Here is a 26,708-nt window from a genome sequence, read left to right as displayed (position 1 = left end):
GTGAACAAATTAAAAGGACATTGTTTTTTTTTAATATAAAGCTTTAAAAGTGCCTCAGTTAGAAAACAAAGCTGAAAATGTTGACTACTTTGCACAATTTCCCAACTAAAAATAATGATCAGCACATTAAATCTTCAGCAAGAGACCATAGTCGCCATTCTAAACATACTGCCTGGAGGATGCTGCAACACTATTCTACTCATGCAAAAACCATTAGGGCTTTAGGGCCCAACGTGGAGGAATGGAAAAAAAAAATCATTGTGTTGTTCAAGGGAAGAAATAGGAAATACATTGAGAAGATTGTTGGAGATCAATATTCCATTTGGACTCCACGAGTAGACAGGACTGTGGACAGTCTAATGTTTTGCTGGATAAGCAGTGTGTGTGTGTGTGTGTGTGTGTGTGCGTGCGTGCGTGCGTGCGTGCGCTTATGTGTGTGTTTGTGCGTGCGTGTGTGTGTGCGCGTGTGTGTGTTTCAATGTTAGTGTGTGAGAGAGACAATGTTTGCACCTTATTTCTATGGCTATGGAAGGAGAACACGGTCACTATTGGAAAGCCTCAGAGCAGCTTGGGGCTTCTTGTCACTAAGCGAGTCCGCCTGTGCAGCTGTCCATATCTATTGAGGTCAGTTGGACTTTCTGTGTTGTTGATGCCAAAAACAGAACCTGAAACAGTGGACCATAAGATATTGGTTCGTTGGAGCATTTAAATTAAATACAGTAGAACAGGAAACCTCTACTTCAAGGTGGGACCAAAAGGTCTTTAGTAAGGTTACACCAGAACAACCAGAATCCACAAAATGCAAAACCATTACTTTTGAATTTAACTTTTGAGGTTGATTTTATAGTACGTGAGCAAACGGTATTTTTATGAAATCATTTTTTTGTCAGTTAGCGACTTAATATACTCTAACCTTCCACCGTGATCTGTCTTTACTCGTTCAATTCATTTGATCTATTTGTCAAGTCGTTATCTTTTAGTGGTGTAGTCGTAAGATAAACGTAATTGCAGTGAAACACGGAAAACAATGGTTCCGCCATCGCCATCAATGTGTGATTGTGTACTCATCGAGTGACCATTTTAGAAGCGAGTAAACACACATATCTACAAAGTGTGAGCCCTGTGGCTCCTTTTGAGTCATGCACACAATTCCATGGCTGCTGGAAAGGCAATCCTTAGTGGTCAGGCAGGATTCTTGGCCCGGGTCAATGGTCAGTTGCCGTGGCAAGAGAATTCTGAGCTCATTTTCCCCCAGGCCACTTCCGTGTCAGTATCCCGCCAGGGCTTTCGTGGATGACCAACATACATCGTGGGTGTCCACGGCAGTATTATATGCAACTGGTTGCAAGAGAGACCAGACTTCCAAAATAATTAGCCCACAAAATGCTTGCTTTCAAGGTTTCTGCTTTCGTCCAAAATTGATAATTCACCTTTAGACCATTTTCGAACAAAAACGTCTCAATGATCATTTTATTGTAACCGGGAAAAACAATAGCAAAATGCAAGATTTGAAACTTTGCAGATAAAACTAGCCACCAGTCCAAGGTGTACTTTCTTGCCCCAAAGTCATCTGCTATGAATTCCTTTACAGCACGACCCTGAAAAGAACCACCAATTGAAAATAGATTATTGGATATTCTTCTTTCTCTTGTTTGTGACGGCTCCCTGTTGCTACATCCAGTGTGTCAAAATGGACTTACACTTGTATAATAGTGTTAATCCACATGACTTGTAAAAATTCCAGCTACATATTTGTAATGTAGAATCAGGTACATACTAGTATTAGAATGATTTTGTACTATAATGCATTGGGGTTATCTTACATCTGTACCTATTCAAATTGTCCTAAAATGGCATGAGTGAAATTTGGAAAGATGAGTGTATCACCTTCTTGATCACCCCGCTTCCATTCTATATCCACCCTCCCCCCTTAAAGAAATACATCTCACCCTCCCCAGCCAATGTGTACACGCGCATAGACGCAATCATGCGCTTACCTCCTCATGGTGGCTCATTAATCAACGCCAGATTATCAGGAAAGTGACACCTTCATGATTACAACGTAGCCGGGGAACTTTCTTTAATAGGAGTTTAGTTGTACAGATGCAAATTAGCAAGTTTACTTAAAAGTGCAAGCGAGCTTATTATTCAGGTTATAGTACTCCAGAGTTTGTGTCAAATGGGGAAAAAAAATTAAAGTGGAATATGTAGGTCTAACAAAAAGATAAGATGTCAAGAACTTGGAGGTTGCATCTTGGCAAAATTAGACTAAATACACAATTAGTAAACGCTTAGCTCAGGTTTAGAGCTGTGGTACGTATGGAAGGTGGGAGGCAGTAGCTCAAAGTGACCGTGTCAGACATATAACAAGACTTTTATTGCGCATTCCTCATTCATCAATAAAGTTAAGAGTCTGTTTCAACACACTTGTATTGCTTTCCGTATTAATATTACAATGGTTAACATGTTCAAACATGCAGGGTTGTAAAGACTTGCAAAGATGCCACTTAAAACATTAACTGTACAGTCAATAAAGTTTTTATAGTAGTAGCGGTTTACCATTGTTACATGACAGTCCACACACGTGAGATGGATATCATCACTGTAATTATAAATATAACAACGCCGTGCATCAACGGTCTGAATTATTGTAGAAATCAGTTGATCGCGCACATTGTTATTATTGTCATTATATTTTTAAAATCACCACCCTGGCCTTGGCAGAGTAATAGCGTGGTCACACATGGACACAAATGATCAGGGTGGAAGGCGGTACCCAAGTGTACACTTGCCGCCCGTGGTGGTCTGCTTGAAGATCCTTATTAAAAGTAATGTACTTTCAATGCTTCGACCTCCTGCATGGATGGACTCAATATAATCAATTCCTTTTTCCACCATGTCAAGAACTGTGCCTCTCATGCACAGCAGCCGCCTTCGGCTTTGTTCACACCCACAATGGCGCAAAATCTCAATTTTTAAGCTTTGTGCGTCTGCAAAAATACCAAAATCCACTCCAGACAGGTTTACTTTTACTGTGCACGGAAATAGAGCCCTATGTCTCTCGGCTGGCCTGGGAATGTCTCATGACACCCCTGGAAGAGGTGGACAAAATAGTTGGGGAGAGACAAGTCTCGACTTTCCTGTTATAACTGCTGCATGACCCAACCCCAGAGAAGCAGAGGAAAATGGATAGATGGACATACGTTGGAAGAGATTCATTATTTTTAATTACCTTTGGAAAAATCTTTTTATACCTTGAACAAATTGAGATTGACTAGTATTTTTTAAACATATTGCATCTTTTAAAAACAGAGATGATGGTAGAATTAAATGTTTTAAAAATTATATAATTTAAATGTATTCTCAGATAAGAAGGAGTATTAATATCAAAGCAGAAGGAACTGCAGTCAGGTTAGTCCCTCTTTAATGGACTCTCACATTATGCCTGCATCTGTCCAAACATGGAGCTTCCCTCTTTCCCCACATCTGTCAAAGAAAAAAAAAGAAGCATCTCTTTTAATCTTTAAACGCTAAACAAGCTTGAACTCCTGCTGTCGCCTTCATTTTCTGTCTAAAAGCATATACTCGTGCGCCTAAATATTTCATTACAGGCACCCAATAACACTGGGTAAGGGTATGGATGATCAAAAGGTAGGCCCACTACAACAGGCAGGGTGTGTGGTCTGTAACGATGGTGTATTGTCAGGGTGTCCAACATGTTTTCTGTCTCCAGACTAATTCCATACATATACAAGAGCAAAGGTCCTTGATCGGTTGCTTTCTGTGTTGATCTGACCACATTGGGTGATTCTGACATCATGCGTGAGTACTCGCACAATGCTGAAAAATCAACATCTTGACAATGATTGCTCGCAAGGAAAGATTGTGTCTGTGTGTGCGTGTGCATGTGTGTGTGCGTGTGTGCGTGCGTGCGTGCGTGCGTGGTTGAACGGTTCATGGTTGTTCGGGCAAGGTGGCTTAATGTAAATTAAAAAGCGTTGCCTGATCCCATTTGACCCTCCTGCCCCTTCCCGTTCACAGTCTTAATGTGACCATTTGCTTTGAGGTACTCTCCCCACATAATTCAATTTGTTCGAATAAATGAGAGTCCACACGTTTTATACAGGCCATTCTCCCTCACTCCAAAGCTTCCAAAGAAACCTAACCAGTAAAAAATGAAAACACAACGCTTAAATTACCTCACTCAAATACCAGAATACTTTGTCTCAATAGCGCTTTATTACCGTTTTCATCTGTAAATGAGAGCCAGCAATTATTGCGAGGTGCCAGCATCATATTATTATGTTGGCCTCGGTCCCCTAGATAGTCATCAATCACCCTCAATCGAGCTGTCACCGGTAGGCAGAGATCCAGCTGGAGAGCAGTGGAGAAGGAGAGGTGGGGTGCGGGTGGAGGAGGGGGGGGGGGGGAGTACATCATCATTAATTTGAGGAGTGACCCCGGGGGCCTTTCACATGTCTCAACCCGGGACTCTCCAAGCAGGCACAGTGCATGAACTCAAGGGAAAGAGCTTGACTTTTTGGGTGCTAACCAGTTTGGCGATGACAATATTGTGATAGATAGATAGATAGATAGATAGATAGATAGATAGATAGATAGATAGATAGATAGATAGATAGATAGATAGATAGATAGATAGATAGATAGATAGATAGATAGATAGATAGATAGATAGATAGATAGATAGATAGATAGATAGATAGATAGATAGATAGATAGATAGATAGATAGATAGATAGATAGATAGATCGATCGATCGATCGATCGATCGATAGATCGATAGATAGATAGATAGATAGATAGATCGATCGATCGATCGATCGATCGATCGATCGATCGATCGATCGATCGATCGATCGATCGATAGATCGATAGATAGATAGATAGATAGATAGATAGATAGATAGATAGATAGATAGATAGATAGATAGATAGATAGATAGATAGATAGATAGATAGATAGATAGATAGATAGATAGATAGATAGATAGATAGATAGATAGATAGATAGATAGATAGATAGATAGATAGATAGATAGATAGATAGATAGATAGATAGATAGATAGATAGATAGATAGATAGATAGATAGATAGATAGATAGATAGATAGATAGATCGATCGATCGATCGATCGATCGATCGATCGATCGATTCAATTCAAACAATTTATTGTTTGAATTTCACTTTGTTCACTTTTGCAAATAATATTTTTTTCATTGCCCTCGTCCCCACAATGAAAATGAATAATAAAGTTAGGACGGATCATTTTTAGAGTGACAAACTTCTGACGTCATAGCTATTGCCTCTTAAAACAACCTGCATCCGCTGCTGACGTCTTTTGTACAACTTTTTACAACGCAAAAATACATATGGGACAACAAAGTTGTCATTCTTGAAAACGATAGATATTTATTTTTATATATTTGGTTGATATATATTTTTCATTAAAAAAATACGCAGCAGCTTTCTGGTTTTCTGTATTTTATTTATTTATTTTATTTGAAAGGTGTTCGAGTGGGGGGGCATTTTACACAAATTAAACATGCTACTGTGCTTCGCCCTATAAGCATCCAAGAAGCTTGTGCAATCAATTGGTACAGTCAAGCAGCAGCAGCAGCAGCAGCAGCAGCAGCAGGAGCCTGCGTGAGAGTGGAGACCTTCAGTCTCGCTTTATTTCTGGATATTGGGGGACCTCTCTACCATGTCATATCCACAATTTGGATATCCTTATTCGTCTGCTCCGCAAGTAAGTTATTTTAACTTGTTTAATTGTATAAATGATTTTGACTGAAACGTCTGCGATGGGCTATCTCATCGATCTGAGTTTGGTGTTTAGCGCACTTTGATAAAAAATGAAAGACACGTGTCGGAGATGGGAAAGGATATTTCTTTACTCTAACTTGACACCTGCAAAGGTAGAAAATCGAGGGAAGCGGAAAATGAAACCCCCAGTATACTCTGAATAAATTTGAACGGATAAATAGACTGTATTTGCGCATTACGCACGTGACAACTTCTTAATAAGCCACATTCATGTGCAAACTGCTATTTTTTATTTTGTCTGCATGTCATTGACAGACATTATGTTTTAACGCATGTGCGCTCCAATATGCAGGAAAAAAATGCGTCTTTTTGTGTTAACGCGCATGTTATCAGGTTTTCAACATCACTCAACGTCTTTTAAAGAATGTTGTTTTTTTATTATTATTATTTCGAAGATTCGTTAGTGTGCATTTAAGTAACACAATATTCCATTAAAAAAAAGTCCGTTCTGTTCCGTTCCAGCTTCTCATGCATTGGCTGAAACTTTCTTGCACGATAAGTGATTTTATTTTCAAATGATCTCGTTCTTTTTCTCTAATTCGTGCAGTTCCTAATGACAAGCAACTCTCTGACCACATGCTGCGAGTCTACCGGCAGATCCATCGCCGACTCCGGAGTGGCTGCGTCCGGGCAGACGCCCGTTTACTGCCCCGTGTATGAGAGCCGACTGCTGGCGACCGCCAGACATGAGCTCAGCTCGGCGGCCGCACTGGGCATGTACGGGAGTCCCTACACGGGCACGCAAGGATACGGCAACTATGTTACATATGGAACGGACGCCTCCGCTTTTTACTCGCTGGTGAGCGTTTTTCTTTTTTTTTTTTTTTTGGCACTGATTAATGGACCCTGCAGTCGCACCTCTCTGTTTAACAAAGCTGGTTCTGTCTGCATGCATGCTGTGCTCATGTTGCATTTTATCACATTCCGAAGTGACATTTAGGAAACGCAGTAATGGAAATAGACATTGATTCACAGATTATTTTCACTTTTTAAATGCTTTTAATCTATTCAGCAACAACTCAAATTAATCTGTTTATGTTCACTTATGTATAGGATTCAGAGTGACATGCAGGGGCAAATAAGGCAATTTGAGAATGTCACAGGAAAAATAAAGAAAATAAGTGGGAATTCATAAAGGTGCAGTGTTTGGATAAAGTCGGACAGACAAAATAGTAATGCAAAATCCTGTCTTACATCATACAAAATGTATTGATATTCATATGCTTATTTAAAATGTTTTAATGTTTTATTATACATTTTTTTAAAAGTTGTTTGTATATTTTAATGTGTTGCTATAAAAAGCTACTCTATTTTTAACTCAATGTTCAGAAACCACAAGTTCCTAATTAAATACTTATTTAACAATTCCCACTTCCCACAGCTACAGTGAACCATTGTGGCTTAATCATTATTGGTGGAATAAATTAAACTAAATCATTCTCAAGTGTGTAACTGAGTCAACATGAATATTCCTGATTTCAAGTTGAGCCTTATTTTTGTTTACTGGTTACAGGGTACATTTGATACAAAAGATGCCACAGCCTCTGCACATGCAGGTATAACCCAAGCGACGGCCTACTATCCTTATGATCCGACTTTGGGACAGTATCAGTATGACAGGTATTTTTTTTTATAGTCTGACATTTTCAAATTAAGTGTTTGTTTGCTTGTTTCAGAAGTGCCTAAGAGCTGTTTACTATCATTTTTATATTTTTATTATGAATTATTTTGTAGGTATGCAGCAGTATTTCATTTTGCTGGAAAAACTACGCAAAAAGTTTAGAGATTACACTTTCGAAACTTAACGATTTTTGTTTGTTTACAACGGAGAGTTATGCCCTGTTTTAGGCTCGAGATGAGAATAATGGGTCATATTGAACAGAACTGAAGATTGTGAGGTGATGAAAAGTAACACCTGGAAGTAAACACTTCCTGTCTTTTCTTATATCTTATAATCAGTGTGGCAGTTAACACAAATGTTTCCCTTGTTTAATATTTTCTTATGCATTACATGTAAAAAAAAGCAATCGCCGAAAGGGCGTGTCTGGTTTAAAATCACACTACAGTCAATGTAAACTAACTTGCAATAAAAGGCTTGCAGTGTGTGAGGAAAGGCAGACAATCTGGCACACAGATGAACAAGGGGCCCTACAACACTTCCACTTTATCTGCCTGTCTTTTACCTGAGGGCTCATCATCACAGCCCATAAAGCAATTTTACAGTCTATTTTATTTCCTGGAGAACCAAATGCATCGAGGAAAGGTGCATAGTTCTCCTTGCGATTCCCTTAGCAGTGCTTGACCCTTACTAAACTATTCAAAGCAATAAGGCCTCATAAAAGGCTCCCTCGAGAGGACGTTAAGAGCTCTCTACTGACTGACGATCAACATTGTGCATTTTAAATGTACGGATATGTTTGTGGGACTAGGGAGGCTGACAAAACTAGATTTTGAAATTATCTCAACAATACATCGGTCTTTTGTGAACGTGAATTGAATGTTTACTTTCAAGAAGTGATGAAGATGCGTGTTTGATGGGCAATTTTTGTTTTGTCTGGCAAATTAAAAAAGCAGACTATGTTCGGAGTCATATTTCAAGAGCAAGCTGTAGATGATTGCTTTTAACCTTAAGTCCACCAGGGGAAAAAGTTTGGGTAGTCAAATATATCGCATATGAGCTCATTGCGGGTGTGTTGTTCTCCCAAGCAGATATGGTTCCATGGATGGAGGTCCTAGGCGCAAGAACGCCACTCGTGAGACAACTAGCACTCTGAAAGCATGGCTGCAGGAACACAGGAAGAACCCTTATCCCACCAAAGGTGAAAAGATCATGCTGGCCATCATCACCAAGATGACCCTGACACAGGTGTCCACCTGGTTTGCCAACGCCAGGAGGAGGCTGAAGAAAGAGAACAAGATGACATGGCCGCCCAGAAACAAGGGCTCAGAGGAGAAACGATATGACGAGGATGACGACTGTTCTCAGGAGGAGCAGATAAAAAGTGAAAGTCATGAAAATGGTCAGTGTCACCACAGCGTCACTTTTTCAAAATGTTTCGGCGAAATATAACAGGGGTCTTTCGTCGAGTGTCATTGATGTGTTAAAGATTTTCAGATTTTATTATTTGGAGCGTATGAAGAAAAAAAGAACTGCACATCTGTAATGTAGTATCATTATGTAACGTTTTATAGCAAATTTAAATATAAGTATGATTGGAATACCACAAACACGAATAAAAATTAACAATAGTCTTTGAAAAAGTCATTTACTTATATTTTTAACAAGTGGAATTTAATATATTATAAATATTATTAAAACATATTTTTACAGACCACGCAATATCAAGTTCAAGTTTGATATATTCAGCTTGATGTTACTGTATTTCTTTTTTTAATATATTCAGTTGATTCAAATGGATCAGGGGATACAAATTTGATTAAATGCAAAACTGACTTAGCTTTGTTAAGCAATTTTCACGTCATCCTAAAATTGAAATAAGTACACAGAAAGGTTTTAATATTTTCTATTTGCTTTATAAAGGAAACTACATTTACAATTGTGATAATTGATGAATATTTTTTAACACTGATCAGCACAATTAATGGCAGTTTTATATGCTGAATAAAACAAACTTCTTTTCATTTGCATGGAGAGGAAAATGCCTTTTATCAGCTATGATGTCAGTACTATCACTGAACTTCTAACATTCTGAATGGACTGCAGAGTGGCTGATGCTGTAATCAGATCCGGTGTTGCCATCCTTCATGCACTGACCGCCTGCTTTCTCTTTTTCCCAGATAGTCGAGGTCAATCCAATAAAGATCTTCAGCTGAGCGACCTGGAAGATTTTGACACTCTGGAGTCAGAGAGTTCGGAGTGTGAGTTGAAGCACAGATACCACATGAACCCTCACATGACAACGACAGGCGACTGTCCCACTGAGCACCTCATCAAAGATGTGTCTCTAAAAATGTCTGGCCCGGCTGCACTCGGGGGGGAAGAAGACTTGAGTAAAAGTTGCCTAAAAACAAATCAAGAGGAGTTCCAGGCAGAGAGTAGAGTGCAGCCAAAGGCTTGTTACAACCAACAGCCCCAGCACCACATATTAGACGGCAAACCTCGAATTTGGTCTTTGGCCCAGACGGCGACCTCATTGGTCCAGACTGATTACCCTTCTTGTATGCTGAGGTGTCAAGTACCCCCCTCCTCTTCCCTTAGCCCACCATCAGTCGCTACCTCACCCACCTCAGGCCTGGACCGCAGGCAGGACTCGCCCGTCACCACACTGAGAAACTGGGTGGATGGGGTCTTCCATGATCCCTTGTTCAGGCACAGCACTTTGAGTCAAGCCCTGACCAACACCACTGTATCCTGGAGCAGCAGCACCACCAAAGGATCCCTCTTAGAAGCAGAGAAGAGTCCAGGGGTCCTACACCATGAACAGGACTCGTCCAAAGACAGTGCCATGAGTTTCAAGACTATTAACAAACTCTTTTGTTCATAATAACACCAAAACAAATAATTTATTTTAAAAAAAAAAGGACAAAAATAACTGGGATAGAACCTATATGTTGCCTTTTCGCTGGTACATTCTTTAACACAATGAACTATTCCAATTGATCCAGATTTTGTTTTTTCCAACGCACGCGCACAAGTTGTTGAATTGTATAATATGTTTACATCTTGAGGTTTACAGTATTTATTATTTATTTTACTTTCGTTCCTATACGCATGCATATATAATTAAAATAATTTGGAGGATTGGCACTATTAAATAAAAAAAGTCTCACGAATGCACAGCTGTTCAAAAGTTGGACACGTTTTTAAAAAGTCTAACCAATGCACAGCTCTTCAAAGGTTGGATGAGTCCCAACATTGTGCACTGACAATAAAAAATAAATAAAAAAAAGCTTCCGAGGGGAGATTGTGATGTTCCTTAAGAGTTGCTGTCTCAGGAAGAGGGACTAAATAGATTTTTTTAATCATTATTAATAAATTGTAGGTTTATCATTTTAATAGCAAAGCAGAAATAAGAACAACAGACTAACTCAAAACATCTCATTTTAGAAGCAAGACCTCAAGACAGGAAAATATCTGAGCTCTGCCTCATTAATTCCATCTAAACAGGCTGTAATTGGGATGTAGGTGGACATATTTCATGGCACCTCATTGATTTCCCCTCTCAGCTCTCTCTCCAAGATTCCCTATTCTCAACCTTGTCCATGATGCAGCTGTCAAACTGCTAAGTTATTCGCCATGCGTCCATTAATGGGTTCAGAAACGAAGCTCCAATGAGATAATTTGAAGTTTTCACTTTTGACACTGGCTCCTCAATTTCCATCAGACAACATCCAGGAAACAAAGGTCTGAATGTGCGGGAAGAAAGTGAAAGGGAGGCACTCACGTTGTCTAAAAGTGAAAAGGGCAAAGGAACTCGAATTAGTTGTTGTAGATAAAAGGGCAAATAGAGGGAAAAAAGTCAAGGGTACTTGACAGTAATGGCAAAAGTGGAGCTCTCATGGGACTCTGTCCTAGAAGAGCAAGGAGGGGAGGGAGGCGTGCCTTCCCAGATGAATTTTAATGGAGGTGGGGGGAGCATCAACGATTGAGCCCCCTTTTATCCTGCAAGGAAGCAAAGTGGGATTTATTTTATTACCGCAGCGGTAATGAATTTATTCACTTTTATAAAAGATAGAACACAGCATTTCAGAAGAAAGTTGATTTATGACAAGAAAATAACCTCGGATGTGTCAGATATGCAGGGTTAATTGGTACTTAATTAATTATTATAGGAAGCAATGGTTGCCTGATAAGACAACCCTGCCACAATGTTTGATTAATTTAGCATGAAGGTACATTTTATTAGACCTGCAATGTGGCCCTTTTTAATTGACTGAATAAGAGAGAGGTGGATAGAAAAAAGGAGAGCGAGTGTAGCGCTAAATCATTCAGCCGTGTCAAATATGAACACACAGAGGGAGCGTGATGGTAAATTAACAGGCCCCTTTTACATAGAGACCATATAAAACTGTAATCAGCGGGGCGTTACTTTTCATTAAGTAGCTTTGACAGTAGCATATTGAAAGAAGGGGGGGGGGGGGTGTTCCGAGGCCCAAATAAACTGAAACAGAGAGAGTCATAAGATAATTCCTTAAGCTCCATTAACAACTCTTAGCCGCAGGAAATGGGCTCCCCTGAAAACATCTCCAAATCTAAAAGCTTTATCGACCTGGCAAACCTCAGCTGATGGTGTTTTTCCCCCCAAACCCCCCACTCCCGCTCTCCCTGTTTCTCACCCCCTCTCATGCACGCGCTCTTTAAGGGACAAAAACGTCCAAGTGAGGTAATAGACTTTGACACAATACATTAAATGGGGAATGAGAAAAGTGGCAAAGAAAGGGCACTCTTAAATGCCTTTTAAACGCTACCAATTAGAGGTTTAAAACTCGAATAATATGTCGGCCTTTGGCATATGTCTGACTGAGCGAGCTGAGCCAAAGGCCTAATAACAAGCTTGAGCTCACTTGCAGAGTAAAATGTGTACTAATCTCGCACAACTTGATTGTTCCTATAGATAATACTGTCATTAGTGATGATAACCTTAATATCCTCCAAGTTGCCCACAAACTCCTTTAAAAACAAGCGCCCTGTCAAAAAATCACATACGTTGAAACACACTGTTTATATGGGCCCGCAATAGGTGAGTGCAACACAGAACAATCAGCAGCCCTGACGATCCCCTGAGAGGCACAGTCTGGGTCAGGTTAATGCCACTGTGACCCTGAGCCATAAATATATTTACACACCATTACACATCAATGTACAAACTCTCTCTGTCTCTCACACACACACAAAGATTGTATAAGGATCACAAGGCTTGATTGAATACTTAATCTAGGCAGACCAACATTAATAAAGGGAGAATAACAGTTATGTGATTAGATGAACACATGAAGCATGACTGTGAATGGAGAACACAGACATGCAACACATAATCAGATCAGTGGCACCTTGAAGAGAATCTGTGTTTGCATTTTTTTCCCAATGTGTTCAGCATTACAAATGTTTCCTTTTCAGTTTCAAATTAATAAAATCTAAATGTTAAATTGTGATTCTGGCCAATATTTGCAAATGAATATATGTAGTATTACTGACACAATACAATGCAAAGATTACTTACCACGCACCCCAAATAAACAAATATGTTTTGTTTACTAACATTTTGTAAGGTTTTATCCCATTACTTTTTTGTCAGTGATTCAAATAAATAAATAAATTAAAAGAAAATAACAGTAACCTGCATTTCTCATGTTCAACTTAACATATGTTGTATGGTGATCAAAATATTATTTTACCTCACTCTGAACTGCCATTCTAATTTATTTTCGGTTTTGGTATGCATGCTCAAATTGAGCTGTCTTTTCTGTCATCAGTCAGCAACCACCAATCTGGTAAGGTGCACAGCAGCCCCACCCACCTCCACTGCTTAAAGAATTGAAACGCTTATTCATTCTTCTACTGCTTATAGAAACGCGTCTGTTGAGTGTGTGATCTTTGGTGTGTAGTATTTGTTGCTTTGTTGAGGTTACTGTTGCCAAAAGCATGTGTGCAGGATGTGCCTTGAGGCCTGGGCCATTGGCCTCTATCAGACCCAAGCTGCCATCACCTCCCTGCAGTCATTCCACAGGTCAAGAGGCTTTAGCCTGAGGGGCTTTGCTTTTCACCACCTTAACTTGCTTCTATAAAGACTGACTAGATGACTCAACCAACAATGAATTTCAGTGAGGCATTTTATTTTGAGTGTACTTGAATGCATTTATACTCTTACCTACTAAATAAAAATAGGAAAATATGCTTATTATTATGTTTATTTTATTTTTATGTAAAGGCCACAGTAGGGTGGTAAAATTCCATCTGAACAGCAAGACAAAATCATATACCTTGAAGACAAGATATTTGTATTTCCATTTAATCCAACACAGTGTGTAGCTTATCACAGGTTTTAAATGACAGCGGAAATGCCAAATAAAATGTGTAATAGTAATAAAACACACACAGTAGGTATAAAATATATTGTTTGTAGAAACAAATACAAATTACAGAATCAAATTACGGAATCATGCACATGTGTGAATTATAACTGTCCTGAGCCAAAATGTAATTTGGAGCTGTGATAAAGGTGCTGATTAAGTAATATGGATACATGAACACTCTGAATTAAAAGTGGACAAAATCTTCCATTATAAATACAAAATCACTTGATGACAATAATGACTGCCTCTGATACTTACGTAGTCTTTTTTTATTGTTGTACTTCTCAGTGGCTATAGTCTGTGACTGTTTTAACACTTGCCCTCTAAAGGTCAAGGGATTGTCAAGAGGGTGTGATCATAGGTCATCACAACACACTTCATCTCCGTCTGACAACTCAGTTAAACTCACCACCAGATAACAAAGATTCTACAACCTAGTCTCGTTGGTTATTCTTATTCAAGTATGGTTATTTTAAGGATGAAATCAATGTTGCTGTTTTCTTTAGCCATGCAAGTGCCTTGACGTTTTTACCAAAGGAGCCATTTGGTAAAGTAAACCATTGTGTTTTGCAAAGTAGAACAAAAATGTAGCCTATTTCACAGCTACATTTTCCAAACAGTTTTGTTAGCTTGCTGATGTCTTTAAACTTTATAGTACAATTATCATAATGCATTTATTTTGAGTAGAAAGTAGTTTCAGAAACAGTTTGGATTTCTGCAGTTTGACGTTAAATACTCTATAACTCTATATTGGCCATAGGTGTGAGTGTGAATGGTCGTTTCTTTACATGTGCCCTGGTGACCAGTCCAGGGGTGTGCCCTGTCCCTTGCCCAGAGCTAACTAGGATGGACAACACAGAGGACAAGCACAATAGAAAATCCATGGGTAAATGGCATTTGACAGTTGAAACCACTTAATGTCGCCCAAAAAATGGCAGTTGACAAGAATGTGTCTGTGTAAATGTCAAGTATTCAGTATCCAGTTACAATGTGGAAAATGTTCACTCACTCACAATAAGCTACATGACATAGAAGTTGTTTTTTTATTCCGACATATATTTGTTTCCAGGGGTTTATTAATGCATTTTGTAATTTAACAAAGACTTTTACTTTATTTCTTAAGCTTAACATATACCGTGTTCCTTGGCAAACCTCAATTGAAAATAAAATTATAGCAACTGTGCAGTTGCTTTGCAGCTCAAGTTACTCTGTGGCAGCAAGAATGACGTTCCAAAATAGTTCCTCTAACAAGTCCCACAGAGAGAGGAAAAGTAACACCTTTCTGGGCACATCGTTCCTGGGCTACAACATGTAGTGTGACGATTCAGTAACTCCAACAGGTCCGCTATAGACTACTTTTGAGAGACAGCCCGGCCAAGTGTGAGGTTGTGCTCACAGTTAGGGGATTCACCAACTGCAATGCGTCTCAATCAAGCCTAATGTCTGCTTCTTGGCTTCACTTACTCCCAACTTTACTCCTCTTCGGGTTATTCTCGCTCTATGTGCTAAGGTGAAAACAATGAATTAAATCCCCATCAAATTGTTCAGATTGTGATGAGTCAGCCAAGCGATTTGATTTTCACCTGTTTTCGGAAATGAATGGCCGACCGACTCAGTTACAAGCTGTACATTTTCTTGACAATCCACAGGGAGGAGGGAAAGGCAGGTTCTTTGTTCACAGACTTGTACATGCAGTGGACTGGTAGTGATTCAGTTTACTGTGTCCAAAGGCTGTCAGAATAATTTGGACTCCATAATGGGCAGATATGTCAACAAAAAAATGGTCTGAACTTCAGTATTTCTTTACCAAAGGTGAGCCACTGAATCTAAAAATGAAATTGAGTATTCTAGAATGATCGGTCAATTTATTGTGTTGCAAGGTAATGTATGAGGAATATGAGATCTTAAGAATCAGCTTGAGTGAAGTGAAAATAAAAAAGGCCTATTGTGTCCAAGAGGGACAAATGCCAGCAGCTGTTATCTGGGAAATGCTGTGTATTGTTTATCAATGGTGCTACTCAGTCGTAATTAATTGTCAGACTGTGATCAGAACTTTGAATATTACTGTGTTGTCATTTGAATGCAGAGTTGCGTAAGTGGGAACTTACTAATTATTTCGGGAGTAAACATACGGTTTGTGGCGGACGGCAAGGTTCTTTCAAGTGATACACCTGTGAGTGGATAAGCGTGATAGCGAGCTAATGAGCATTAAATAAAGTGTTTAACAGTACGGTCAATGATGCCCATCATGCCGATGTATTAAAGATGCTGTCTTTAGCAATATATGTCCTTCTCCGGTTCAATAGCGACGTTTTCAGTGAATGTCAGGCTTTGTGAAGCACTTTGGGCACCGTATGGTGTAGATAAAGTGGTATATAACCACGCTTCATTAAAAAAATTACTAACGTTGAATTTTTCATTTGTTGGACTGTGACGTTTGTGCAATGCGTAACACATTGGAATCCATTCGGAAGTAATTTATTGTTGCCAACTTAAATAGAAAGTCAGAAATTTGGTTGAGAATTAGAGCTATATAAATATATTTGCCATGCATGTTTATAAGACTCAAGTTGAGGACAATGTATTTCAGTAAAACCCCAGTTACGTTATAGAATTTCTGCAGTGCTCTCAACTGAGGTGGTTTAACGTGTTAAGGTTCATCTGTGCATGAGCAGAGTGTGTGACTTGTACAGTGGCTGCGGCTGACTGACCAGCCTCCTCATTAAGGCACTATCCTGTACAGTGTCAGAAACACTTATTTGCTCCACAGCCATCACAGAATATTAACATTCACGACAGCCCATCACCTGAGGAGGGTGAATGGGTTGGGTAGGGGTCTGGGGAAGGGGGGGGGGGGGGTGCTGAGAGGCCAAGGAAGGGGGTCCGGTGGATGTATATGAGGGGTCACAGGGCTTGTTCACTGGCGCAGTCACAAACACAAAGACTTGTCACCTAGAGACACAATGGCGCTGGCATAAAACCAAACATGTACACGATTAATTGTTCTTCATATCCTGTAAGTATCACATAAAGTCCCACACATAACCATTGCTAGACAACTGTGCAGTTTGAGTGCCTGCATGCATGCATCACGCATGCATATTTTCATTCTCTTGTATGTCACACTTTTGGAGATCACACGCTCCCTGGAAAACACGCACATACTTCAAAACTCTGCATTCTCTCATACGCTCTGGGAAATATGCAATCAGCCTTCTAAGTAAAGGTCACATTTGCAATGCAGGTGACTCAAGCAGAAGGTAGCAGGTAATTGGCTGACGGGACAGGGAACACTAATACCTCGTTTCTGAAAGATAATGTGATGGATGGTGAATGCTTGGCATGGTTGTCATTAGATGTGTTTGGGGCGAGTGTAGACCAGACCATGGCCTCCACTTACTGTGAGTGGAAATAAAAAGCTTGGGTTGTAGGGTGATGGGCATCAGGGATGTGGGGATACAGAGACAGAAACAGATAGTAGTAAGGTTAAGAAGACCGCTTTGAAAAGGTCCTCTATTCAGATAAGGAAAAAGCATCACGTTGATAAACTGGTTACCACGTCCGCCTTGGTGAAACTCATAGGTAAACGAGATGAAGAGAGAACCATGCTAAGTGCTACCCTTCATAATTGGAGTGGGCCAACTCTGGTGGCTTGAACCCTTTAAGACGTATGCATTATTTACATAATGTGTGTGGCAGTGTAAGCTTGTGTCTGTGAGACACACTCTATCACACCTCCTTTGATGAGGGAATACATTCTATCACTTGTATTCATGTGGAAACAAGGTCTGAGCATCCGTGTGTCCATGCACATCACAGACACACAATAAGACAGAGCCAAGGCCAAATGGAAATTCTGTAATAACTTTTTGTTCATTAAATAGGACAAAATAGGTAATAACTCTGGGAGAGGTTACGGTAATTGTAAATATGTCAGTTCTTAGATGCTATTTTTAACATGTGGTTGTGCAAACAGAAGTAAATCAGAACTTTGTTGTTCCTATTAATGAGCAAAAAAGTGGAGCGTGGAGATGAACCTACACAGTGTTACAGATGGTCTTGCATGTGTGAGGATGAGTGTGGTCAGACTTGCAATGCTGTTTGTTTATGTGTGTGTGTTCTAAGGAGTTTTGCACCTGTATTTCTGCGAGACTGCCTCAGTTCTTCATGTTTCTCTTGATTCTCCCAAATCAGCCTTTTAGGTTTGTTTTAAATCACAGATTTACGTGACGCACACAACCACACACACGCAACTGCACACACTAATATACCCAAGTGTTTAATATCTTTTCAACCAAATAAAAAATTAATTGACTAGTATATGTTGCATATTAATATTAATTATGTCTAATTATTATTAATATTAATACATAGCTACTAATAAAATGACAACACACCAATAATTCACATCCTCCACCCACCCTGATGGGCAGCCCCACCCATGTGCAGCTGAAAGAATAAACATGGATGCAAGGAAAATACGGTATAAAGTTAGAGTGCAATTGACTCTTATTGAGGGTATATTTGCTTAAGTTGAAGCGAAAGCCCCGGGCTCCTCTCTGCCTACTCAACAGGTTATTACCACTGTGACCAAATAAGATTAGCAGGTTATATTTTCTCAGGTCTCTGCCTCTAAACAGTAAACCTGGCTGTGTATATAATTAGATAGAGATTATAGCAAGGTCACTGCCAATGACCACGGCCAACTGAAATTTGTGTGGCTGGATGTGTGGATGTGTGCATTGGCTGTGGTTGGTGGTCGTTGGGCACTCTAATCTCTGTGTGATTGCCCCCGTGTGTTCATGTGTGTTTAGGATAACGAGGGTTATAAATATAGTAGAAAATGCAGTAAAATGGAAAGAAATGTGCAGTCAGCAAATGCGAAACAAAGAGATGATATTTTTAAGGAGTCGTTTTGATAAGAAAACGTTCAATATGTTGCTTCATAGTTGTATGCATCCAATCGAATTAATTGGAACTATGCCCCAATTGGCAGATGTTTGTAGTCAGTGTCAGGTGGTCAGACTGTTTTTCTCCATTGATATCCTGTTTATTCAGTCTGTAAAGGAATAATCACTTCTGTAAATGGAAATGGGCTTAGCAGGATTTATAGGTCACTATGTCGGGTTTTTGTTGTTGTTGTAGTTGTTGTTGCCTTTATTTTATTTGTTTGTTTTGGTGCGGAATTTTAAAATGGTGTTGTGTCCCCGTAAACATACCTTTGGAATTATGGCCCAAAAGTGAAAAATTGATTTCATCGAACGAAAAGAAAATTCCCTTAAACTTAAAAGGCAAAGATGTGTCTTGGAACCAATTTTGAATTTAATATTTCTCATAAATTCCAAAAATTTAGGTGGGATCTAATTTACCTTCATTAAAGCTTAAGTATTTATCTCCAGCGGTCTTTCTCTTTCACCGTCTATTGCAGCTTCTTTAGTAAGAAGCAATGTGGAACATTAAAAACTGTAGACATTCAATGGGATGACAGTCTTCTCCTACTCTCATTTGCCATCTGCCTCCCGTCTCTCCATGTTGCTTGAAAGTTACTAAATAATGGAAGAATTATGGGTATTTTATTCTGCCATTTTTCACGCACAGTTTCACACAATTTTACTCTCAGAGGGCTTTCCTAAATGACTGAAAAAAATCTTCCTCATGGTTTCCCGTCACATAGCCTAAAAGATGCCTCACAGCTGCCCACTTTTGTGCTTCACAATTAGTTTTCATTGAATGCTATTGATCTTTACCGCCTTTCAAATGACACACACAAAAAGTCTACACCAAACCACCAAGATGTTACTAGTCATTAGGAGCCTGCACTCTTTGTGTTTTCTCCAGTACTAATTATGTCTGGCTGCTGGTGTTAGCTATCCTCAGTGGATGAAAGGGGGGAAAGAAAACTCCACAAGGGACAAAAAATAGAATCACTACATGCACCAGTGGAGATCTGGGGTCCTGTCACGTTTGTGCATGTGTGTGTATGCGAGGGAGTGTCTGAACGCATGGCTATCCTGCCACCGTGAAGCCTATGGAGAATAGACCTAATAAAATAAATATGATTCGGATAAGGAAAAAGTAGAAAGTGTTTGTCCCCTGGCACGTCTCCTTCAGAGTGTGTAATCTATTGTGTTCACCATGGCCAGGAATTTCCCCTGCTTTGGTGAAAAATCGCTGCATCAATGTCTTGTATTGTATTTATTTCAAAATAAATCCAGACTTTCATCAATCCATTTTCTATCATGTTTATCCTCACTGAGCTAGAGCCCCTCAGCTGACTTTGGGCGAGAGGCTGGCTACACCCTGGACTGGTCGCCACACATTAAATTTGTTTTTTCAAGGTTAAAAAAATAAATAAATCTGGAATGCAAATACCTTGGTATTCGCATAACAGCAGTTCTCCTCCCTTTGTTCATCAAGTGAAACTATTGCACAATGTGTGCAATCTATGTTTGAACTGCTTCCTCTTCTATATTTACATGTCGTCTAAACAAGAGTGCCATGCATATGTACAAAACAGATTTGGCTGGCATCTCTGAGTTCAATCATTCTACCCTTTCTGCGGTATGGCAGCTGTTCAATGAGACTTCAGTCAGTGATAGGACAAGCAGAATCCTTTTTCAAACCCTGGTACTACAGCATGTCGCTAATATTGCAGCGATATAAACAGAACTTTGAATTTTGCAATGAAAACCATTTGTATTCATTGACTGCTTGAAATCAGGAGCCGTGGATGACACCACGTTCCTCCACTCTGGGTGTAGTTTGTTAGGCCTTCCTTTTGGCTATTTCGGTCAGTGCTTGTTTGTGATTTGCTGCGTTTGTGGTTTTGCTGCCTGACATTGAAGATTATTTCATTTATTTATCTTAAAAAAATCTCACGTTTCTCCAAAGACAACATATAGGTGAAGACAACTACAGTGGATGATCACAACATCAACAAAAGTCAAGGCTGAGGACAACGTAGGCATATCAATGTCAAAATTTATATTCAAGCGATACCTTCATGAATAAAATTAGATTTCTTGTTGTCTATTTACAGCATCAAAAGGCAGAATAACAGACTAGGATTCTACCTTTGGCCACAATATAGCAGAGGACTGGAGCTAGGTAAGTCACTTGAAATTCAAAAGGAAAACTCTTCCATAGAGGACATGGAACTGGAACTCACTCTGTATTTGAATATGCATGCGTGAATGAAATAAGATCAGTAAAAATTAGTCATGAGTTTAGTCTCAATAGTTTTGTCCAATGTCTTTCCAGTCAAATGTCTTTTCCGTTATTCACATCCGTAAAACAAAACTGAGTGAATCATTAATGGGGAAGTTTTCATCATGTCGAAGAACTAGTTTTGAATTGTGAAATGAAATTCATAATTTTCCTTTACCAATAACGCTAACTATATTATTGAATATAATAATTACTTCAGCAGAGAGATGGTCTTCCAACTGCTCCCACCTTTAAACAAGCATTAGACTGTGGTTCAGTGTCTCTTTCAAATCCATTCAAAGTTAAAAACTGTTAATTATTGATTTCTTTTCTACCACAAAATCAGAGAGCAATACGACAGTATTAAAAAAAAAAAACCTCCTGAAATTGCCATGCTCTATGAGTTTTAACAAAAACTTTGAATTAAGCTCCATATTAGTAAAGGTTAGCATTTACCTTCACTTTCCTTTGACATTAATTAGGTCTGCTTGTTTGACAGGTCCGCAGATGTGTCTGGGTTTTGATATCATATAAGGTCTGATACATCAAATTAAAAACAGACAGACGAACTCAAGATAATATTTTTCTACCTTATCAAAGTCAAAGAAATAATGATGATGAAGGCTATGACTCTTTGTTTCATTCTTCCATTGTGTGCAGGCTCGCCTGATTGCTTGTCACCGAGCACAAGATGTTGCTATGATAATTACGCACCAAAATCACTCCAAAAACCTCCACTTTGTGAAAGGGATCACACAGTATGACATGCCAACTTACCTTTAAGGACTTTTAACAAGGTAAGTTGGAAGCAACCTATGCAATGTACTGACTGTATTTTGTCCTACGCCCATTTGATCTTTCATATCCCATGAATCCTTATTTTTGATTCAGTAACTTAAGGACAAAAGATTGTGTGCCATTCTGCTGCCATTGTCATCTACCATGTCTGTGTTTGTGTGCGTATATGTATGAGCAACCGTGCAGGCAGGAAGTTTGACACTCAGCGAAACACATAATTAACCATTTACACTGACATGGATTTATATGTATTTAAAAAAATGGAATGGGTAGAGACCACGCTGGCTCTGTGTTTGCCAGTTGATGGAAACGAGCCTTCAGGGGAGAGTGTGTACGTTTGTGGTGGTGGTGGGGGTCTGGTCTAGACCCCAGAACAAGCCAACAGAGCCTGAATATTTGGCACATGCAGTTCAAGTGTTAAATGTGTGAATGGGTTGTCAGTGTGTGCTGAGGTGTGTTGAACTTATTTAGCATGTCATGTGGACACTTGGACACTTGCGTGCTGCCTTGTAGGAGCAACATAAATGCAAACACATTTTGAATATTTTTGTCCAACTGAATGCAAACACTTCAGTTTCTTGCATGAATCTGACTTAGCATTTCAGATATTTTGCTCACAAGAGCATCCAAATGAGTACACTTACAAGCTCATAAATGCATTGGATTATATTGTAGCCTAGTTGAGTAGTTTTAGAACTTTCATCAAGGAGCCATAAATAAATGTGAAAAGTATTGGCCTGGAGCTAGACATCTTGCTGGCACAATTTTAAGTCTTACGATTCCTTCAGGGCATAACAATTCTTGCAAAGGCATAAGGTGTGGTTTCAGTTAACCAATGTTCTTTTCCAAAGCAATTAATCATAATTTCTTTTCATCACCTTTAGTTAAATTTTTGATTCTTGGGTCTTTTTTGGTTTTTTTTTTTTTTGACGTTGCTCTGCATGCTAAATTAAAAGAAATTGTCAAATTAACAAAGTGCGTGTATCACTGTTACAGTCTGTAAATGCGTTTTGAAGTGCAATACTTCATTTAATACAGTACATTTTTAAAATAAAGTGTTTGTGGTTAGTTTGAGGTTACACTTTGTTGTAACCTCAGAGCTCCATTCACTGTTAGACTTTCAACTGCCAGAATCTCAAAGCTGCCTGAGGAAAACGAAATGAACCACAAGGGTTCAAGAGCTCAAACTAAAGTTTTAGTATGTATGACCAATGTATTAACGGTATGCTTTTGTGCCGCAATGCCACAATGATAAATTATGTTGAGATTGTTTGAAGGTGGAAAACCTGCTGATATGATAATAGTAAATGAAGAGAGTACTGTTGTGTGATGCATTTAATAGCAACGCAAACAACATTTTCTTACAGTGACAATAGCTCAAGATAGGATAACACTGAAACTGGCTATTTAAAGCAGTCTGTAAAGCAACAGTGACCTCTATGGTGTGAAAAGAGAACTAAAAAAGCTCATGGGCTGGGCAAACCATCATAGATATTAAAGTTAAAATAAAGCTCTATATATGTGATAGAAATGCAGGTTGTATGTGAAAGGTTTGTTTATGTGTATTTCTTTGTACATAATTACAAAATTAGAAATTAAAAACATGCATGCCAATTTATACAACACAAAATACAATATAACATAGTAGGGGCAACGTAAATACATATACATATAAATTATATTCTAATCCTATATCAACTGGAAAAAAAAAGATTGTCTTATTACACACCATTTTATTTGCGGGTATTTGCACAATATCGGTGTAAAATCCATTTGATTAATTGGATAGCGCAACATTTACGATGAAATTGTGACAGTCTTGATCCACATCTGTCAGTCATTTTTATGAGTGTGTTGGAGAGTGAGTCAGTCTGTCTATCTGTCACCACCGATACCGGCAGTTTGCTGAGGGGAAACATCCAGATAGTTCTGCTTGAGCGTGCAGCATCTTGACCAAAGACTGTCTCGCTCCCCACGTGGCCTCCTCAAACTGTGGTACATGTATGTGTGTTTAGGTGTGTAGAAGTCAAGCCAAGAAAGAAAAATGTGTGGCCGGTTGGACAGGGATTTTGGAATCCGTTCCACCCTCAGGTGATTGTCAAGCTGTCAGAGAATGTTCGTTCCACCTTAAAATGTTCCTTGCCATGTTTATATTTGCAGTTATTTTCCCCTTTGAGTGTTAACATCTTGTTGACAAGAGTATACACACAGAGAGGCTGGACAAGTAAATAAGTCCCACACTTCTCATCTGCAGAGTGTCTTGATGCGGGGTCATAGTATAAGCAATAAATACATGACGGGAACATATGCTTTTGTTTATGTAATACAATGTCACCATTGATCTGGATACCTTGTTTGATGTAATATCAACTCAAACAAATACCTCTTTCACTATTCTACAACCACCCTCGTTCCATCTTCCACTTCCAAGAAGTAAATAAGAAGTTACACAAAGTTATGGAATTTGGCTTAACTCAGACTCTCATTGTGATTCTGTTAGGTGTCTGCAAGCCTAAATGAATCATAGTGATTCAGTTATTCATTATCATATGTTGTCATACACGTATGTGCAATATAGCGATAAACTACATGCCACCCTTTGATCCACAAAATCAAATCCAACACCCAACATTGTTTTCAAAGTATTTTACCCATCCGTGGAGTGTGTCACCATTGATTATAATGAGGCACTATGGTATTGTTTCTCACCTCTCCCTGGGTGAGGTGACTGGGTGTGTGAGTGCAAATCATTGCCCTGCAGACAAAGTGACAGTGGACCTTTGTCTATAGAAACACCTGATTACCCGTCACGCAAATGCAACATATGAGAGCTTTCATCAGACAAAACAACACATGAATGAATATCACATTTTTGGCATGAAAAATTCACCAAGAGTTTTGGGATGAACAACCGTCCAAATGGATTTCATGATCCAGGATTATAATGAATGAAAGCTTGTGAGATTAGTTTACTTCGAGCGCACGATCAAAGAGGAACTATAATGGTAGCAAGCAATTGAACAGCCTTGTGTGAACCAAAGTTTTTTTGTTTGTTTTTGTTTTGTTTTTCAATTTTCAAATCCTTCCCTGAGACTCGCTGGGGGAACCAATCGGCCTGACACAGTCCATTGTTGCTCTTTGGGGGAATACATACAAAAAGCTAATATGGCTGTTGTTTCTGGCTCAGTGCAACACTTCCCAGAAGATAAGTGATCAGAGATCGAGACAACAGGATGCCAGAGAGATATCAGAGAGAATATGAGGATTTACATCTGAAGTCATCATATAACCAGTGCCATTTACAATGGGGCTCAGATGGGTCCACAAGGACGTGAGCAAAATTGTGAGGGTAGAATGGATTTGGAGCGCCAGATCACTCTCCTGTCATTGTCAGTACAATGTGCAACAACTATGGCAACTTTAATGGAAATGGTCATATCGACAATTTTACACAAAGGACCAAAAGCGTAGAATTAAGCGTCCAAACCTCTGTCTCGGATGCAAACAAATATCTGGCAAGCAATCCCACATAAACACACATACACAAACTTGCATAAACACAGAAGCAAGCACATCCAAGCGATCACAGTGCATGGAGGGATTATTTCCCCCCTCAACCAGATTAGACAAAATCAAATCGTTTCACTTCTCCGATGCCAGTTGTTGCTGTCTAATGCCGGCTTTTCAAACAACACAAGGTTTATTGTGGGCAGCGCTACAAAGCTACAGTAACACTTCTGATATTCAGCAGGCGTAGCAGGCCACTTACACTGGCTGCGGCAAAGCTGTTTATGTCTCTTATTCAGCACTTACACAGGCCAGTGTGTAAACACAACCGTATCTTTTTAATTGTGCTGTTTCGAGTCTCTCTCCTCTGTTGCATTAGGATGCAGACCACTTTCCATTGCCACACCAGGCTGGCAGATTAGGAGGCCTTGCTGTAAGAAAATGCTGGGGTGGCTCAGTTTGAGTTGTCACTGAATCAGCTTAAACTTTACTCTGCGAGCATGGCAAGAAGCGATAACAACCGCACGCTTGTTTGTGGTGTGGAGATGCTGCAGCAGAGGCGCCAGGGTGAAGGCGTGCGCGGGCATGTTTGTGTCTGTCCAGCAGATGTTCTTGCTTGTTGTCCTTTTATTTGTTAGAAAGCCACAGCGATAAGGAGAAACTGTGAGAGCGCAAGAGTGAGACACATGTACTGTGGAAGAATGTGAGAGACGTGTGAGGGATGCTTGTACACTGTGGACACACGACTGCTCATCATATTTCCAACATTGATAGGCAGTGAAATAATTGGGGATGTTCCATACTTAAGTAGTCACCAATACCGATACAAAGTACTGATACGAGTAACCTACTTTTGATACATGACCCCCATGACAATTTTATAATAATTTCAAAGAAAGTCTTAATACCCAAAATACCTTCCTTAAAAATGCATGAAATTAATGGCAAAATTCTGTTCTTTTAATTCATAGTTCCTAATTGTAAGACAGATGCAAGACCAAACCAATACTGGTATTGGCCGCCTTTGTGAGTACAGGTATCATAAAATATCGGCACCCATACGATACCTGGTATCGGTACTCACCTATCCCTTGAACGAATTTATCACAATGCTGCTGTACAGGAACAGTAAGAATCTACTAGAAAAAGTCATGCAGTCAAAATAACCAAATATTGGTTCCTCCCTGGGATTACAACTGTCGTGGCCTAATTATCTCATGGACATACTGAAACCTGAAAATGTATATAAGTGAGATTTGTTGTTATATTGCGATGCTGTTCTCTCTAAAATGATCAATTGGAATTAAATTGTTTTGGA

General features: G+C 39.3%; 1 protein-coding gene and 1 long non-coding RNA gene across 3 annotated transcripts in view; both read left to right on the top strand.

The window, feature by feature from the left end:
* LOC133161145 (uncharacterized) overlaps nt 1–21,876 on the top strand; it is a 39,191-nt gene extending 17,315 nt beyond the window's left edge. Inside the window, exons 5-7 of the long non-coding RNA XR_009716017.1 lie at nt 20,771–20,839; nt 20,919–20,986; nt 21,746–21,876. This is a non-coding gene — a long non-coding RNA (uncharacterized LOC133161145). The remainder of the gene's footprint in view (nt 1–20,770; nt 20,840–20,918; nt 20,987–21,745) is intronic.
* On the top strand, nt 5,160–10,915 carry irx4a (iroquois homeobox 4a). Of its 2 annotated transcripts, none has more exons than XM_061289838.1 (5): nt 5,160–5,768; nt 6,393–6,644; nt 7,359–7,465; nt 8,552–8,865; nt 9,644–10,915. In XM_061289838.1, exons 1-5 carry the CDS (start codon nt 5,724–5,726, stop codon nt 10,348–10,350), a joined length of 1,425 nt encoding a protein of 474 aa, XP_061145822.1. In that variant the 5' UTR covers nt 5,160–5,723; the 3' UTR covers nt 10,351–10,915. The 2 variants fall into 2 exon arrangements, with proteins under 2 accessions (XP_061145822.1, XP_061145823.1); XM_061289839.1 differs by having other exon boundaries at nt 5,162–5,768; nt 8,555–8,865.
* Nucleotides 21,877–26,708: the final 4,832 nt, after the last annotated feature.

Source organism: Syngnathus typhle, linkage group LG10 (assembly GCF_033458585.1).
Source record: "Syngnathus typhle isolate RoL2023-S1 ecotype Sweden linkage group LG10, RoL_Styp_1.0, whole genome shotgun sequence".
Classification (NCBI taxonomy): Eukaryota; Metazoa; Chordata; class Actinopteri; order Syngnathiformes; family Syngnathidae; genus Syngnathus; species Syngnathus typhle.
The sequence above is the reverse complement of the archived record's forward strand: the minus strand, read 5'-3'. Positions and strand labels throughout refer to the sequence as shown.

Coding starts and splice junctions, on each gene's coding strand:
- irx4a (XM_061289838.1), top strand. CDS start 5,724: ATGTCATATCCACAATTTGGATATCCTTATTCGTCTGCTCCGCAA. Junction 5,769..6,392: donor CTTATTCGTCTGCTCCGCAA/GTAAGTTATTTT, acceptor TAATTCGTGCAG/TTCCTAATGACAAGCAACTC. Junction 7,466..8,551: donor GGACAGTATCAGTATGACAG/GTATTTTTTTTT, acceptor TGTTCTCCCAAG/CAGATATGGTTCCATGGATG.